Source organism: Arachis duranensis, chromosome 2, assembly GCF_000817695.3.
Source record: "Arachis duranensis cultivar V14167 chromosome 2, aradu.V14167.gnm2.J7QH, whole genome shotgun sequence".
Classification (NCBI taxonomy): Eukaryota; Viridiplantae; Streptophyta; class Magnoliopsida; order Fabales; family Fabaceae; genus Arachis; species Arachis duranensis.
The window spans coordinates 16,171,867-16,186,513 of record NC_029773.3 but is presented as its reverse complement, the minus strand read 5'-3'; the positions used below and the strand labels follow the sequence as shown (position 1 = coordinate 16,186,513).

General features: G+C 37.2%; 2 protein-coding genes and 2 pseudogenes across 2 annotated transcripts; all 4 read right to left on the bottom strand.

The window, feature by feature from the left end:
* Positions 1-2,885: 2,885 nt before the first annotated feature.
* LOC107473778 (eukaryotic translation initiation factor 5-like) lies at positions 2,886-3,828 on the bottom strand (annotated as a pseudogene).
* A 5,126-nt stretch (positions 3,829-8,954) lies between these two features.
* LOC107473777 (germin-like protein subfamily 1 member 7) lies at positions 8,955-9,853 on the bottom strand. The gene is given in 2 exon segments (XM_016093356.3): positions 8,955-9,472; positions 9,561-9,853. Coding segments are annotated over 2 exon segments (636 nt in total). The 5' UTR covers positions 9,679-9,853.
* A 128-nt stretch (positions 9,854-9,981) lies between these two features.
* On the bottom strand, positions 9,982-10,233 carry LOC127739697 (uncharacterized; the record flags this gene model as incomplete). Its single annotated transcript, XM_052258016.1, is given in 1 exon segment — positions 9,982-10,233. A coding segment is annotated over 1 exon segment (123 nt), but the record flags the coding sequence as incomplete, so codon positions are not given.
* On the bottom strand, positions 9,982-14,176 carry LOC107473756 (uncharacterized; annotated as a pseudogene).
* Positions 14,177-14,647: the final 471 nt, after the last annotated feature.

Here is a 14,647-nt window from a genome sequence, read left to right as displayed (position 1 = left end):
TCTTTTTATCAAAGTGACCCCAAATAATACATATTTACAATATTTACTTGCTAGGCATTGAAAACTTGGTAAAAATTATTTGGGTATAAGAACCTCTATCTATAATACAAAGGCATTTTGTATGATAACTAGCAAAAAGTGGTTTATACTTTATACCAAGAATAAGCTATTCAAGATGACCATAGAATAAAAAACAATTTTTTTTCTTCTTTTTTAATTTATTTATAGGAACTAACAAGTAACAATTACTCCTTGCACATGACATAAATTGGGGGGATTGGGAATATGACATTAGTAAAGAAAATCAATGAGTAAGGTACAAGTCTCATTAGGGAAGTGAAATCTTCTATCCCATTTTCGGATTTTCCTGTCTCCTTAGTTCCATCAATGAAAATCTAACACCTGTAAAATTATGAGACCTCCCTTTTTCTTCTATTCCAAGATTCTCAAACCCAACATCTTCAAAATCATTCACACAGAAAAATGGGATAGAAGATTTGAGTTCCCAACTACAAGCACCTTGTTCATCAAAATTGCACTAAACAAGTTTCACTTTTTTAAATATATAGATTTGTTCACCACCAAAAATCTAGTACTTACAAGGCTATACTGAAAAGATAACTACCACCCTAAACTCAAAAACTGGAGGAAAAAATAGAATGTGTAACCACCTAATCACAATCTCTTAAAAGAATTCTATCAACCCCTTTCACTGTGCTGTGCTGGATCTAAGGCTATCAATGATCCAAAAGGTTAGTTAATATGATCTTGATATCTTGAGCAGAAACTGTTGTAATTATCATTATTGTTATTGTTGTTGTTATTATTATTATCATCATAAATGCTTTTTATAGGAAAACTCTAGTTACTAATGCTTTTTATATAAAAACTCTATCCCTATAGCACTTTGAATATTTGTATATTTACCAAATATTGCTCTGATATCTCTTAACAGTTGTGGGCTTTATTAAATCATAGTGTTGAGACTCTATTTAAGTTGATTTTTAAGACTGCTTATAGTAGTGCTTGAGTTTATTCATCTAGAGTGGGCAATAACTTTAAATACTGTAACTTGGATGTTGCAGAATATTTAATAATTTTAAATGCCTTACTGATTGTAGATGTAATTTTCATTATCCCACCCCCCTTCTCTTTCTTCCCTCCTCTCTTTTTTCTCCCGCTTTTTCCTTTAATTCTCTGTACATTGATCAATTGTCATGGTTTTGATGGTAGTTTTGCTTCAAAAATCTCTGGATGCACCAGATCCTCAAGTTGTTGAAGATGCATGGAACACGCTTGTTCAGATGTGTGCATTGGAAAAGACTCCAAGGGGCCGTTATGAACCTACATTTTATGGACAATTGATAGCTAGTTGTCCTTTGTCGTTTGATGCTTCTGTTCTAGTTCTGAAATTTGAGAATGCTGGTATGATACGTGAGGCCATGTTGCTGGGTATAATGATAGATACACAGCCTATACCCATTCTTCATCCAGGTGGTTGTTGGGGCTACAATTGGTTCCATTATGTCTCTTATGTGGTATTGGCTATGGAATGCTTTTATTCAGGATGCATATCAATCCTCTTTGTTTGTTAGGATCATTGGTTTATCGAGTTCTACAGGAATTTGCATTTGTTTTGTTGTATTTGTGATCCGTCATTGGCTTAAAGATGACTAAAACCGCACTAAACCTGTTGTAGCATTGCACTAAATTTTGTTGGTTAATGAAATATCATTTTGTATATCAAGATTGAAGTATTTGTTATATACCAGCAGAAGCAATGAGGGTAATACTTAGTTGTTTATCAAGATTAAACCTCTTCAGATAGGACAATACTAGTTAGAAGCAATGAGGATTAATCCAAAAACTACTGAATTGTTGCCACTACATTATGATAAGTTTATTGACAAGTAGGGGACTAGTAGTATACTTAAATCATTTGGAAATGTGTAAATGTTGTTAGTATGTGATTTATTTTCTTAAACTTATTGGCTTGATTAATGGGGAAGGACTTGAATAATTTAGATAAGGTTATTATTCAAATATCAGTGTTATTTAGATACCAAAAATACACTTCTTGATTAGTACATACTAACATTTACTGAAGTGCGTAATTAAGGTGTGAAACACATGATGACCTTTGTGGTACATGTGCAAGGATTTAGTTGCTCAGCTTCAGAATGATGAGACCAAGTCCAAAACACATTTAAAAGATAGTCCAAATTTCAACAATATTTATTCAAAGTTGGTACCAATCAAAGTCACATAAAACCTTTCTCATCACTTTAGTAGCGTCACTAGTTGTGTGCAGTTAGGACAAGGTGATGCTACTTCTGCTGTAATATCAACACTGGTTGTGTGTAGTTAGGACAAGGTGATGCTACTTCTGCTGTAATATCAAGTTTTGTGGTAAGTTGTAACCTAGTCAATCGAAAAAAATGGCTTCTTTTTGTTTATTTTTGTTGAAATCCTAAAACCATAAAAATATGCATCTCCACAACTACTTTCACTTCTCCATGTTTGTATTTTTATCCTTTTAAATATGGCACTGCCTAAGACTAAGAAGCAACAATAAACTGCAAAACTAACATCAGTGTTACATTTATATCTCATGGTTTTGCTTAAGAAGCAAGTACAAGCCATTTCAAACATCAAGAACCACTTAAGTATTATACAGGAGAAGCAGAAACGACCAAAACCAGAGTTCTATAACATATAGCTAACTAGTTTAACCCTCTTGGATGGACAGCATTCTGATTCTGATTCATCTCTAAGAGAGAAACCAATTCAACAAACGAAAATACTTAAAAGAAACACTGAAATCCACATTAAACCCTTGAATATGCGGTTCCACTAATTCAATAACTGAGCACAAACTTTTCTCATTATTCCTCCAATTCTGATTCAGCATTCCGAAGACAATCAATGAATGGTTGAGCATTCTTCCATATCTGAGAGTCCTTCTTATCACTCTTCAGTCCCATTGAATACCAATGCACAACGTGCTCTTCCTCCACCAAATCAACATCATAGAGGGCTTTCAGAATAAGTGCAACCTCATTCAACTCATTGCTACCTTTCTTGTAACAGAAGGAGCAGCATTGAGCAATAACAGCTGCGATCCCTCGTCATCTCCAGCAACTGCACCAGCAAGGTGATTCTTCCTCTTGGTAGCTTCTTTTCCAAACGCCTTTTCGACGACATCAAATAATCCTTCAAGAAGTGCATTCATCTTCTCCTGAGCAGATACAGGAAATACAGCAATATGTGACTGCAATTCCTTTACTGCAACACCTTTCTTCAAATATTCTTTCACTTCCCGGACCACAGTTGCATAGTTCACAGTGTCACAATTCTCAGAACCCTTGCATATCAGAGCATATCAGAATCAATATTTAAGATCATTAACAATCCTAAATCACAGTAATGACCAATGATAACAATTGAAGAAGCAAGATGAAAATTTATAGATTAACTAACCAATTAAAAGTTTAAAACAAGAATTACAGTTAAAAAAACTTCTAAAGAAAGCAGAGATTGTAGTATCGTTGTGAAAAATCCAACTCGACCAGGCTTAGTCAAGGGGGAAGATGAATGTACTTACTTGCTCAATCAATTAAGGAACGAACTAGATCCTTCAAGACAGAGCACAGAGCGGGACAAGAAGCACGACGGTGGGGCTGACGCGGTGGAACAGAGGTGACGTGGTGGGACAGTGGTTGCGCGATGGAGGAACGAGGCAAGACCAGTTGCAGCGACGACGGTGGCTTCGAAGTTCGAACAGTGCCGGAGACGACCGGCTTCGACGGCGGTGGCTGGATGAAGCATGTGTGGGAGTGAAGGAGGAGCTCGAGTTGGAGAGGAAGGAGGAGGATGGTCGCTTGAGTGAGAGAGTGGCAGAGTGCTTCGTTTGTATTTTGGGAAAGAGCTAAGGCTTGCTCTTGCTGTGTGTTCTATGTTGTCTTTCAAAGGAGGGGGTGTTTTGGTGGGGTGAGGGGAGTAACTCGCTGAGGTGGGTGGGTTTTCTTTTTTTTTTCCTTAACAAAATCAAAACGACGGCGTGTTATACAAACAGGTCGGTTCCCGGTCCGGTCCAACCGGCCAGTTCAGCGATTTTCTAGCGGTTTTGTCATCAACGGTTTTAGTAGGAGGAGCAAACCATTTTCTACGCCGATTTTCGGTTGAACCGGTTCAACTGGCCGATCCGATCCGATTTTTAGAACATTGTTCCACAATGAACGAAACGGCGCCGTTTGGTGAAGTTTTTTTGAAAACCGGTCGGGTTCTGGTTCGGTTCGACCAATCGGTTCCTAGTCGATTCGACGGTTCAATACCAATTTTTTAATTTAGTGATTATAGCTTCTAGCCGAACCATCTTGCTCACCGGTTCACGGTTCGACCGGCCAAGACAGATCTCTCCATTGCTAAAAAAAGGAGAACAGATTCACTTGCTCCAATCAATATTCCTGGATTAGAGCTACCTAGTGTGAGTACTAAGTAATAAGTAGTTTATTATTATTGTTATTATTTTTTCACTAATAACAGTTTTTCTTATATATTTAGTGGGTGCAAGTCTGTTTTAGACCAACAGCTTCAATGGGTTTGAACGAAACTGAACTTGCAATTGCAGCATACTTGTATGGTAATCATTTGATGGATAAGTAAGTAAACTCAATTAGAATTTTATTTGTTAACGGTGTTGTTAATTTGTTTAGCTATTTTTATTTATGTTAAATTATCTTTGGCAGCTACGAGGAGGATATAGTATTTTCAGAGCTTACAGCTTGCAGAGATATATTCAGGAGCTTGATGCCAGGAAAGCCAATCGTTTCTCTTGTGCTAGACATAGTAGCAGATATGATGAAGACAGGGTTGACCAGAGAAAGTGGTTATTGGTTTTTACCCACAACTTTTGCAGTAAGTATATAGGAGTGTATACTAAAATAATATTGGTAGTTGTTATTTGTATTGCGCATATAAACTAGTGGCTGAAATAATGTAGTTGTCAGAAAAGACAAAATTGGATCCCAACCGTCTACCGTCTTGTATCACATATGTTTATTTAGGCAAAGTTGACTGCTTAAAAAGAGTAAGTTTATATCATTTTAAATTCATATTAGCAAATATTGGCATAAAATAATTTTAATAACTAAAATGACTTTCTGTTGATTAGGTCTTTATCCCTGTATTTGAAACTACTGATGAAGGTCATGAACACTGGTATCTCGTAGTGATTGATCGTGTTAAAAGACAAATCATTTTGCTAGACCCATTACCCATTGAGAAACAGTTCAAGCGAAAGAGGACAACCTTGAAATTAGTAACTATATTTTCCTTTTTTTGTTAATTATCTACATATATGACTAAAAAAGAAAACTCTAACATAGACATAAACAGGCCATTTATTTGGACGAGGTATTGGAAGATCGTTCATTCTATGACTTTGAGACCACTCCAAATCTGATTTCTTCACAGTTTGAATTTGAAGAGCCAGAAGTCCTTCCCACCCTCGAAGCTGGATCGTAAGATCGTATAATTAGTAGTTATTGATATGAAATTTATGCAATTATATAATACTCTAATATAGCTTCCTCGATATGTAGGAGTGACGCGGGTGTGTGGGTTGCAAGTTGGATGATAGCTTGTTTTGAAGATGATCATTTTAATATAAAGGCAATATTAAGCACTAATCTTTTCCTTCGTTTTTTCTTTTATATTTAGGTAATTAAGGCTAATGTGTAATTATCATGGTTCTGAAAATCGAACCGGACCGATCGGTTCAACCGAATTAACCAGAAACCGATCATCTAGCCGATCCAAATAAAGTCAGAAACCGTCTGACAAGAAACCAGTCGAACCGACAGTTAACCGATAAACCGGGAGAACCGTTCGATTTTTTAGCGGTTTTTGTTTTGAAAGAAAAGATTCCAATTTAAAAAAAAAAGCGGCTAAACTAACGTAAACGAAGCCAGAAGAGAAGAGGAATCAGCAGTTCAGCACCCACAGGCCACAGCAACTTGCTCTCCCCTCTTCGAAGTCGCAAAGCCAGCCCACCACCACTAATCGAGCAGCCTACCGCCATCGCCACTGCATCCCGCAGCCACAGCAGCGACGGTGTTGACCACGGAAACCACCACCGCGTTCTGTTTCGTCGCCAAACTCGCCTCCTGTTGCGTCGTCGCCGAGCTCGCCTCTTCTTTCGTCGCCGTTACTCGCCGCCGGTAATACTCTGTTATTCACTTATTCGGTTATTCCTCCTTGCTGCCTTCTGATTTTCTGTGCTTGATTTTATGATTTATTTGTTTGTGATTTTGATTTTTGATTTTCTGAGGTTATTTGTTCATGATGAATTTGTTTGCTGCTTCATGATTTTGGTTTTTGATTTCCTGAGGTTATTTGTTCATGATGAATTTGTTTGATGCTTCATGATAATAAGTTGTATGATAATCACCATCGTGATGATTATGAATTTCCACAAGATTAGATTTACAACATAGGATATTTTTTATTATTTTTGTTTTTATTATTTTCTTGTGGGCATATGAACCCTCTAGTGACATACGACATTATATTTTGTTTACGTTTGTGTTGGTATTTGTTTGCCGGATTATTTAATGTCTACATTTGACTATGTATGAATTTATACTCTTTTGGTGATTGAAATTTAGTTCTTTTATACTCTTTTATACTCTTAATTCTGTGGCATCGTCTTTCTTGAAAGCATGTTTCTCTTGCGGGGATGACCCTACTCAAGTTCCAGAAGGTAAATTTCTTTGTCATTTTTTTCCTGTTGATCTTTCATGTTTTCTAGACATGGCTAACCTTGTTGGTTTGAACCGGTCTTCTTAGTCTTTCAAGGTTTTTCATGAGTACAAATTTGCCGCCTGTAGAACTAGGAGCAATGCAAATTACATTATGACATCTAGTTATTGTTGGAAGTCTTCCATTGCAAATGATATTTAGAAAAGGAATATGCCACATTTAGTTTTTTGTAATTTAGATATTCATTCCTTTTTGTTTAAATCTGTGCATGAAATTTGATACCTAATTCCCCCCTTTCCAAATATCTTCTCAGAACCTGCTCAAAACTCTGTTAAGTATTTAACTTGGCATAGAACTGCATCATCTCGATCTTCCTCATCTAGAAACCCTGTGGGAGCAAACTCAAGAGATGATACAGAGGCCTTTGCAACCCTTTTCCTCCAGCCACATTGAGTAACAATTGCAGCCTTTTGCAACTTTTTATAATATGAAAATGCAATTTGTCGGCACAAATTAGCCTGAAGATATTGACAAAAAAGATCATTATAGCAGGGCAAATAAGAAAGTAGAAATTGAATCCAAAATGTCAGCACAAACGATCAGACTATGGGCTGTCTGAAGATAAATTTGTATTTGCATGCTTCAATCAACTATACAAGATGGATCCTGAGATATTTAGTACATGGTAATAGCAGGATGCTGCTTATTGGCTGTTTAGATTATATTTTTTTTCTAATAAAAAAAGTATTCTCACATATTTAGTTATATAGTTATTTTCTTTTCATACCTTGTCAACAACTAAGCCTTATCCCAGAAGTGGGTGCATTGTTCAAGAAACACCATTGTGTTTTATGAGAAACCATACTTCCATTCCTTCTAGTGGATTTCTGTAATGATATTACTCTTGATGATATATTGTGATTAGTGGTGTCTGTTATGTTTTTTATTATCGCTCCAAAATGAGCGATGGGCATTGGCCTTCCTTCAGATGCTGCTGCACAAGGGTTACAACCAGACCAAATTATTTTCACAGATGTTGCAATGAAGAATGAACATATCAGGCGAAGTGCTTTAGCAGACTTATTTCTTGACATGTAATTTCATGTCTACTTCTTGTCCTCTCTTTGATGTACTAGATTGTTTTCTGTTATTTGCTTACGGATTCCTTTGTTTTAATACTCTTGTTGCATTGTTTTAGGCCTTTATGCAATGCGCACACAACAGGAACAGATATATTATGGGCGAGTTTGCCTATGATCACTCTACCTCTGGAGAAAAAGGCTACTCGAGTTGCCGGATCACTCTGTCTTGCTACTGGACTTGGGGAGGAGATGATCGTTCCCAGGTGAGAGATATTTTCTTGATTACTGATATGGACAGTTATTGTTACCTTTCTGTTTATAACTAACTAACTGTTGTGTGTGAAACGAACCATGTAACATGAAAGAGTATGAAGAGAGGGCAGTATCACTGGCCTTGAGTCGCCCAAAGCTTCAAGCTCTCACTAATAAGCTTAAGTCTGTTCGCATGACTTGCCCTTTATTTGACACAACTCGCTGGGTGAGTTTAATACTCCCTCTCCTTTGCTTCAAATTATAAATGTATCAAATTCTTTTTTGTGACAGATAGTATGTAGTTTATAAGATGCATTGTTCTGAATTTTGTAGGTGAGGAATCTTGAAAGAGGATATTTTAAAATGTGGAATCTACATTGCTCTGGTCAACGTCCCCAACATTTCCAGGTCACCAAAAATGATCTTGAATATCCTTATGATAGATAGATAGATAGATAGATAGATAGATAGATAGATAGATAGATATAGGTGTTAGACGAGAATGCATATAAGAAAATCAAGAAAAAGTAGACCGATCTTGTACTTGCTATGTTGATGAATATGAGTGTAATTCTGTTATAGCAATCACGAACATATCTATTTTGCTAGCAATCATGGATGAGTAATTTATTGTGTTTTGGCTTCGCAATGCTCTTGATTAATTAACTAGAACATTAACAATATATACAAAAAAAGAAAGAAAGAAGGGGGGACTAATTACTTTTCACTAAAACTCAAATGAACCAAAAGTTGAATCAAATACAACAAATTTGTTATTTATTATCATATATGAATTGCTAGAGCCAAAGTAATATATCATACAAATAGAATGAAATGATGGTGCTTCACTTTATCAAATTAGTTATTATCGTATCAGAACTGTTTTTCAAGGTAGTTAATTACTTTTTTATCCACTTGAAAAGCTTTAGTCAAAACTTCAGGAGAAATAGGTGGAGTGGATCCAAAAACAGTATTTGCAACTGTGATAACACCTGGATTCTGATTGTTAAGACCAGAAATAGCAACAGCGTTGCCATAACCCACGTTCAGTTGGAAATGAATGAGACCAATTGGAAACACAAACACATCACCCTTATTGAGCACTTTAGTAAAAAGACGGTTGGTGCCTTCAACAACAGTCAAAATCTCTGTGGCTCGAGGGTGAGTGTGAGGAGGGATTAAACCCTTAGGTGCAAAATCTAGGCGAGCAAGTGATATGCCGAGTGTGTTAAGTCCGGGTAGTTCGTTAACACTGACAGGAGTCACGTTTGAGCCAAGTTTGTTGACAACATTCCCAAGATCTACATGCTTGAAGAAATCTTCAGCTACTACAACTTTAAGGTCTTTGAAAATGTTTCCATTCACAAATACTGCATAATAAGAAATTAAGAAGAATTAATTATAACGATGCTTAACCATATATATTGAAAGGAGTTTGATACTTGAGTATGTAATGATATATAGCAGCATTTTGGGTGTCATTGAGAGCCACACAGAAATCTTGCAGTGGACTGGGATCATAGGCTGATGCAAAAGAGGATGCCAAAGTCAACAAACCAACAAGGAAGTAGATTGCTTTCATTTTGTGCCTCGTAGTATACCTTACTATTGATGCCCTCTTCTTTCTTCTTCTTTTGTCTCTATGTTTGTGAGCGCTGATCTCTTATAAATGATGCTATGTATTTAATTGCTTAGTTGTGATGAATTTGTTGAATGGGAAGCTTGCTATTTAAAGGGAGGAGTCATTGAATTGGCCTGCAAATTAACGTTGTTGCATCTAATAATTGCTGAACCATTCTATACAAACTCATCAAGGAAGATGGCTTTCTTATATACATATATACAGGAATCACACACGTAATCACAAAAGGCAAAACAAAAATAATTGACAAAATAGTGATAAACTATTTCATTGCATGCATTGCAACAAAAACTAAGTTGCTAATAGTAAACATTATTCATCCCAGAATACAACCCTCATGAGTCATGACCATACACCATATTGGCCACAGTATCACTTCCATCGCTTGAACATGCCATGCTTCCAACACTTGCTGAATTTGCCATGCTTAAATTTCCCATGCTTAAACTTTCCCTGACCAAAGAACCCATGATGATGACCATAATGACCATGAGTCATACATAGCGACCGCAGCAGCAGCACCCCCTGCTAACATTCCACCAACGCCACCAGGCCAGTGCCCTGTTACAACAAGAAGTCAGTACCCACCATGGCTTCATATTGAAATCAAATCATAAGCCTTCATCTCGAGAAGTAAAGATGCATTATCAACATAAGCACATTCCAGAAAACATTAGGTGAGAGTCCTATTAACAGTGGCAGAGCCAGAATCTTAAGTTGAGAGGCCACATGGTTCAAAAATTTTTTAAGTAACCAACAGCATCAAATGATCCAACTAGCGCTCAACCATGTGGGATAAAGTATTTCATATGCAAACTATTTCACATAGAACACATATTGTAAAGTTTGTTATCTATTCACCCTAATCCTAATCAGTAGATCAGATGACAATAGCTTCAAGTTTCATTGACATGAGAAACAAAACATAAACAGAGAGAGCAAAACAGAACACAGTATTAAATTACATTATGGAAACATGAACTGGCATCCAATGAGGGAAGTTACAAAAAAAAACCTGCCAAATGTGTAGTACCCTCATCGCTCGTGAGCATATATGAAGAATTCCTTTTCGGATCCACTTGGCCAAAACTTATACGGAAACTTGAGAAAGATCAAATAATCATTCAACAATCTAGGCAAGATCAAATAATCAGTCAACAAGGGAAGTGATGAAGCATGGACTTACCAAGGGCGACTGGGTGACGAAGAGGACCCGACACCAGAAGAGGACGAGTGCTTGGCAAAAAAGAAGAGAGATGACAAAGCACAGTCAGGTGTTCATCTCAAAAACCATCAAGTTAGTGATCATCTTCATTGGTTCCAGGGAAGTTGGTCAAGAGAGCATCCTTTGATTCATACTGAAGAAACATATAAAAATCAAAATTTAATTTATAGATAATTATGAGTTTCAAGAGTGTCAAAGTTTGGTTTTTAGTATTACTACAAAACAAATATACAAAAAGTAACTGTGTGAGTTGTTTACTCACCTTGCATCCACAAAAGAGGCAATAATTGTGGTCATCCCTCAGTTTCATCAAAACTTCTTGCAAATCCTGAATCGATTACATGTATCACTATCACAGTCGCAACCAAATACGAACGCAGGAATAGATTAACAAAGTTCAACAAGAATGAATTTCAAAGTATAAGAAATACAACAACGACAAGTAAGCTTTGTGCAATGGCTAGGTAGGATCGGCTTAAATGGATCAAATGATGACAAAGTGCAATGAGTAATATTTGTTTAAATCGCTTGGTATTTAGAGTATAACGAGGAGAAAATTAATCAGCAATGGAAGTGTATTGACTTAATGTGTGTGCCTGAGCAGTTAAGATAAAGAGAAAAAAAGAAAGCATTTGTGCTGTTTCCATGTGTTATTCAGCATAAATCAATACCAAAACATGGTTAAAAGGTGCGTTCAACAAAAAATATAACCTTTTAGTTACGCACCTCTTCTGTTATTTCTTCCTCTTCCTCATCTTCCTCTTCTTCATCATCCTCATTCTTTTCCGGTTCAATGATTTCTCTATTCTCTAATTGATCAAGGGCAACCTTTGCCTTATGGAAATTGGCTACAACTCTCTTACTCTGCCATCGCTACTTCTGTCTCAACCCAAAGTCTTGCATTAGATCCTCCTCTTTCCTCCTTTTTTTCTCTCAGCTATGATTTCCTCCTTTTTCCTCTTCTCCTTGTGAGGATCATCTAAGCCAATACCAGCTCGCGATCGTCGAATCTCAATCCCCACTGGCTCAGCCCTACCCAAACCCTCTTTGCCAAGGGCAGCGCCGGACGTATAACCCATTTGTTTGAGCAGCTTAAACCCAATGTTGGATCGTGGTATTGGAGCTTCCACTTATGCTAATGTTTGCTCATCCTCTTCTTTCTGCTTTCTATCTCTTTCAAGTTTCCGCCGTTCTTGCCAGCTGAGTGTTTTTAACTTATTCTTGGAAGAGCTGATCGGAGGGTCTTTCTTGCCAGATATCTGCACATAAGAAAGGGATCCTCTTCACCAAAATACAACTATAGTACATACAATCCGTAAAATAAAAGAGATTAACATAATTTAAGCCATAATTTAAACATGAGGAGCCCAGGAAGGCCGCGAGACGTTGAAACGCCGGCGATGACCTTCCATTGCGAGACAAGAGAGGAGAGAGGGAGAGATCTTGCATGCGACGCACAGTGAGACAGATAAGAGAGATCCAACAGAGAGAGACAGAGAGAGGATAGGAAGAGGAGAGAAGAAGATGAAGAATACTAAAACTTTTAGAGGCGTGAGGGTTTCTGAACCTAGACGAAGAACAATTTTAATTTTTTGTTTTTTTAATATGTTTAATTCAGATGAAGAACAAATTTGATTTTTTGTTTTTTTAATATGTTTTTGTTTTGTTGTTTAAATTATTTGAAATTATAAAATTAGGATTTATTATACAATTAGTATTGGGCTAGCCCAATTAGAGAACTATACTATAAATAGAACTATGATGTAATAATGTGGGATATGCATGGTATAATTGGAAATTCTACTTTCTCTCTTTGGCCCTAATTGTAGGGATTTCTCTGCTATTCTCTCTGATTATCTCTAATTCTCTCTAGTTCTTGATACAAATTCATATCGAATGGTGCTTTCATTGAACACGATGCCAAATTCCTATAATAAGTCACCGGATTCAATTTGGGACCAGCTTGAAATTAGTTTACAACGCTTGGATTCAGATTATCAAAAACGGACGAAGCTACTAGAAGAAATTCAAGCAACTTGCAACAAAATTTGTGCAACCTTGCACGATCATCAACAACTCCAGCAGCCTCCAATTTTTCAGATTCAAGCCAAATCAACCTCAACTTTTCAACCACTCAACAATAATTCAACAGCTCCAGAAACAAACAATTCTACACTTAGGGCTCTGCAATGTCAGAATTCAGCATCAGATTATGAGAAGGCAGCATTAGAGAATGCAACAACCAATTTTCCAGAATTCAACATGACTCTAGTTCACACAAAAGAGGAAGAAGAAGCAGAAGAATCAATTTTCTGTTTCCTAGTTCAACCACAGAAACAACAAGCAAAATCAACAAAAACTCCAGATCAAGCAACAATTCAGCACTCACCAGTGTCAATTTGTAATTACAAAGAAGCAGTAACACAATTTCAGCGACGACAAAATTCATGCCAAAATTCAAAAATGATAGATGCAGAAGAAAAAGAATTCAATTTCAATTTTGAATTTCTACCTGAAGAATCAACAGAACTTGCAGTTCAAGTAGAATGTCAACCAGCAGATCACGCATTTGAAAACTCAATTCCAGGGTTTCCAACCACAGCAGATCTGGCCATTTCAGTGACAAATGATTCTAGTGCAATTACAAGATTTATGACCAAGTACAATACAGAAGTCACAAACAAACCTGGTGGTAGAGGTATTGTATTGGGCACGCACCCAGGAGATTTGCAGGGAGATCGAGATGCGGGAGGGGAGGACGCTTGGCGGTTTCTTCCTTGGGAGGCGCCAAACCCGCGGACAACCGCCACTGATGACAATGCGAGGAGCAACGCCGACATCGGCGCCTTCGCGGCGTGGAAGGGAGAAGCCCATGGTGCTCCTGTAACAGGGGTGCGTGCTCACGCCATCAGAACCACCATCCGCGGCAGAGATCGTGGAGTTTGGGGGTTCCGTCGAGCCTCTCCAATCGTGGCTAATCCACCACCACTCCTGGTGGCGGTCTTTCCTTGGAATCGAAACGGAGAACGAAGCGGCGAGGACTTGCAGGGGCGAGTGGCGGCTTCGGGAAGAGGTAGGGAGAACTCGAACAGCGAACAACGGTTGCACCTCCGAGGCAGAGAAATAACAACGCGTCTATCTTCTTCGATGAGGATGAGGAAGAGATGCTGAAGCCTAACAATGTGTTGGGCTTCTATTGTGAGCTAACCCAAATTTTACCTTCTGAAGCCCAAAATCAGAAGGTGATGGATGGTATAATGACTTTAAACTCAATTCTAAGGATTTCAGTCCAATTTCAAATTTCAACAGGAATTATATTTTATTGGTTTTGGATTGAACAAAAAATTTTTCAATGGGATTCTAATGGTTAAAATTTTTTTTAGCAGTAGCATAGAAAATATTGTTTTAGAAATACTAATTTTTTTTATTACTTGTAATTAGCTTTTATAATTTTTGTTAGAATATATATTTTTCCGCAACTTTGAGGACAAGGTTGTTTTGAAGGGTAGGGTAATGATACAATTAGTATTGGGCTAGCCCAATTAGAGAACTATACTATAAATAGAAGTATGATGTAATAATGTGGGATATGCATGGTATAATTGGAAATTCTACTTTCTCTCTTTGGCCCTAATTGTAGGGATTTCTCTGCTATTCTCTCTGATTATCTCTAATTCTCTCTAG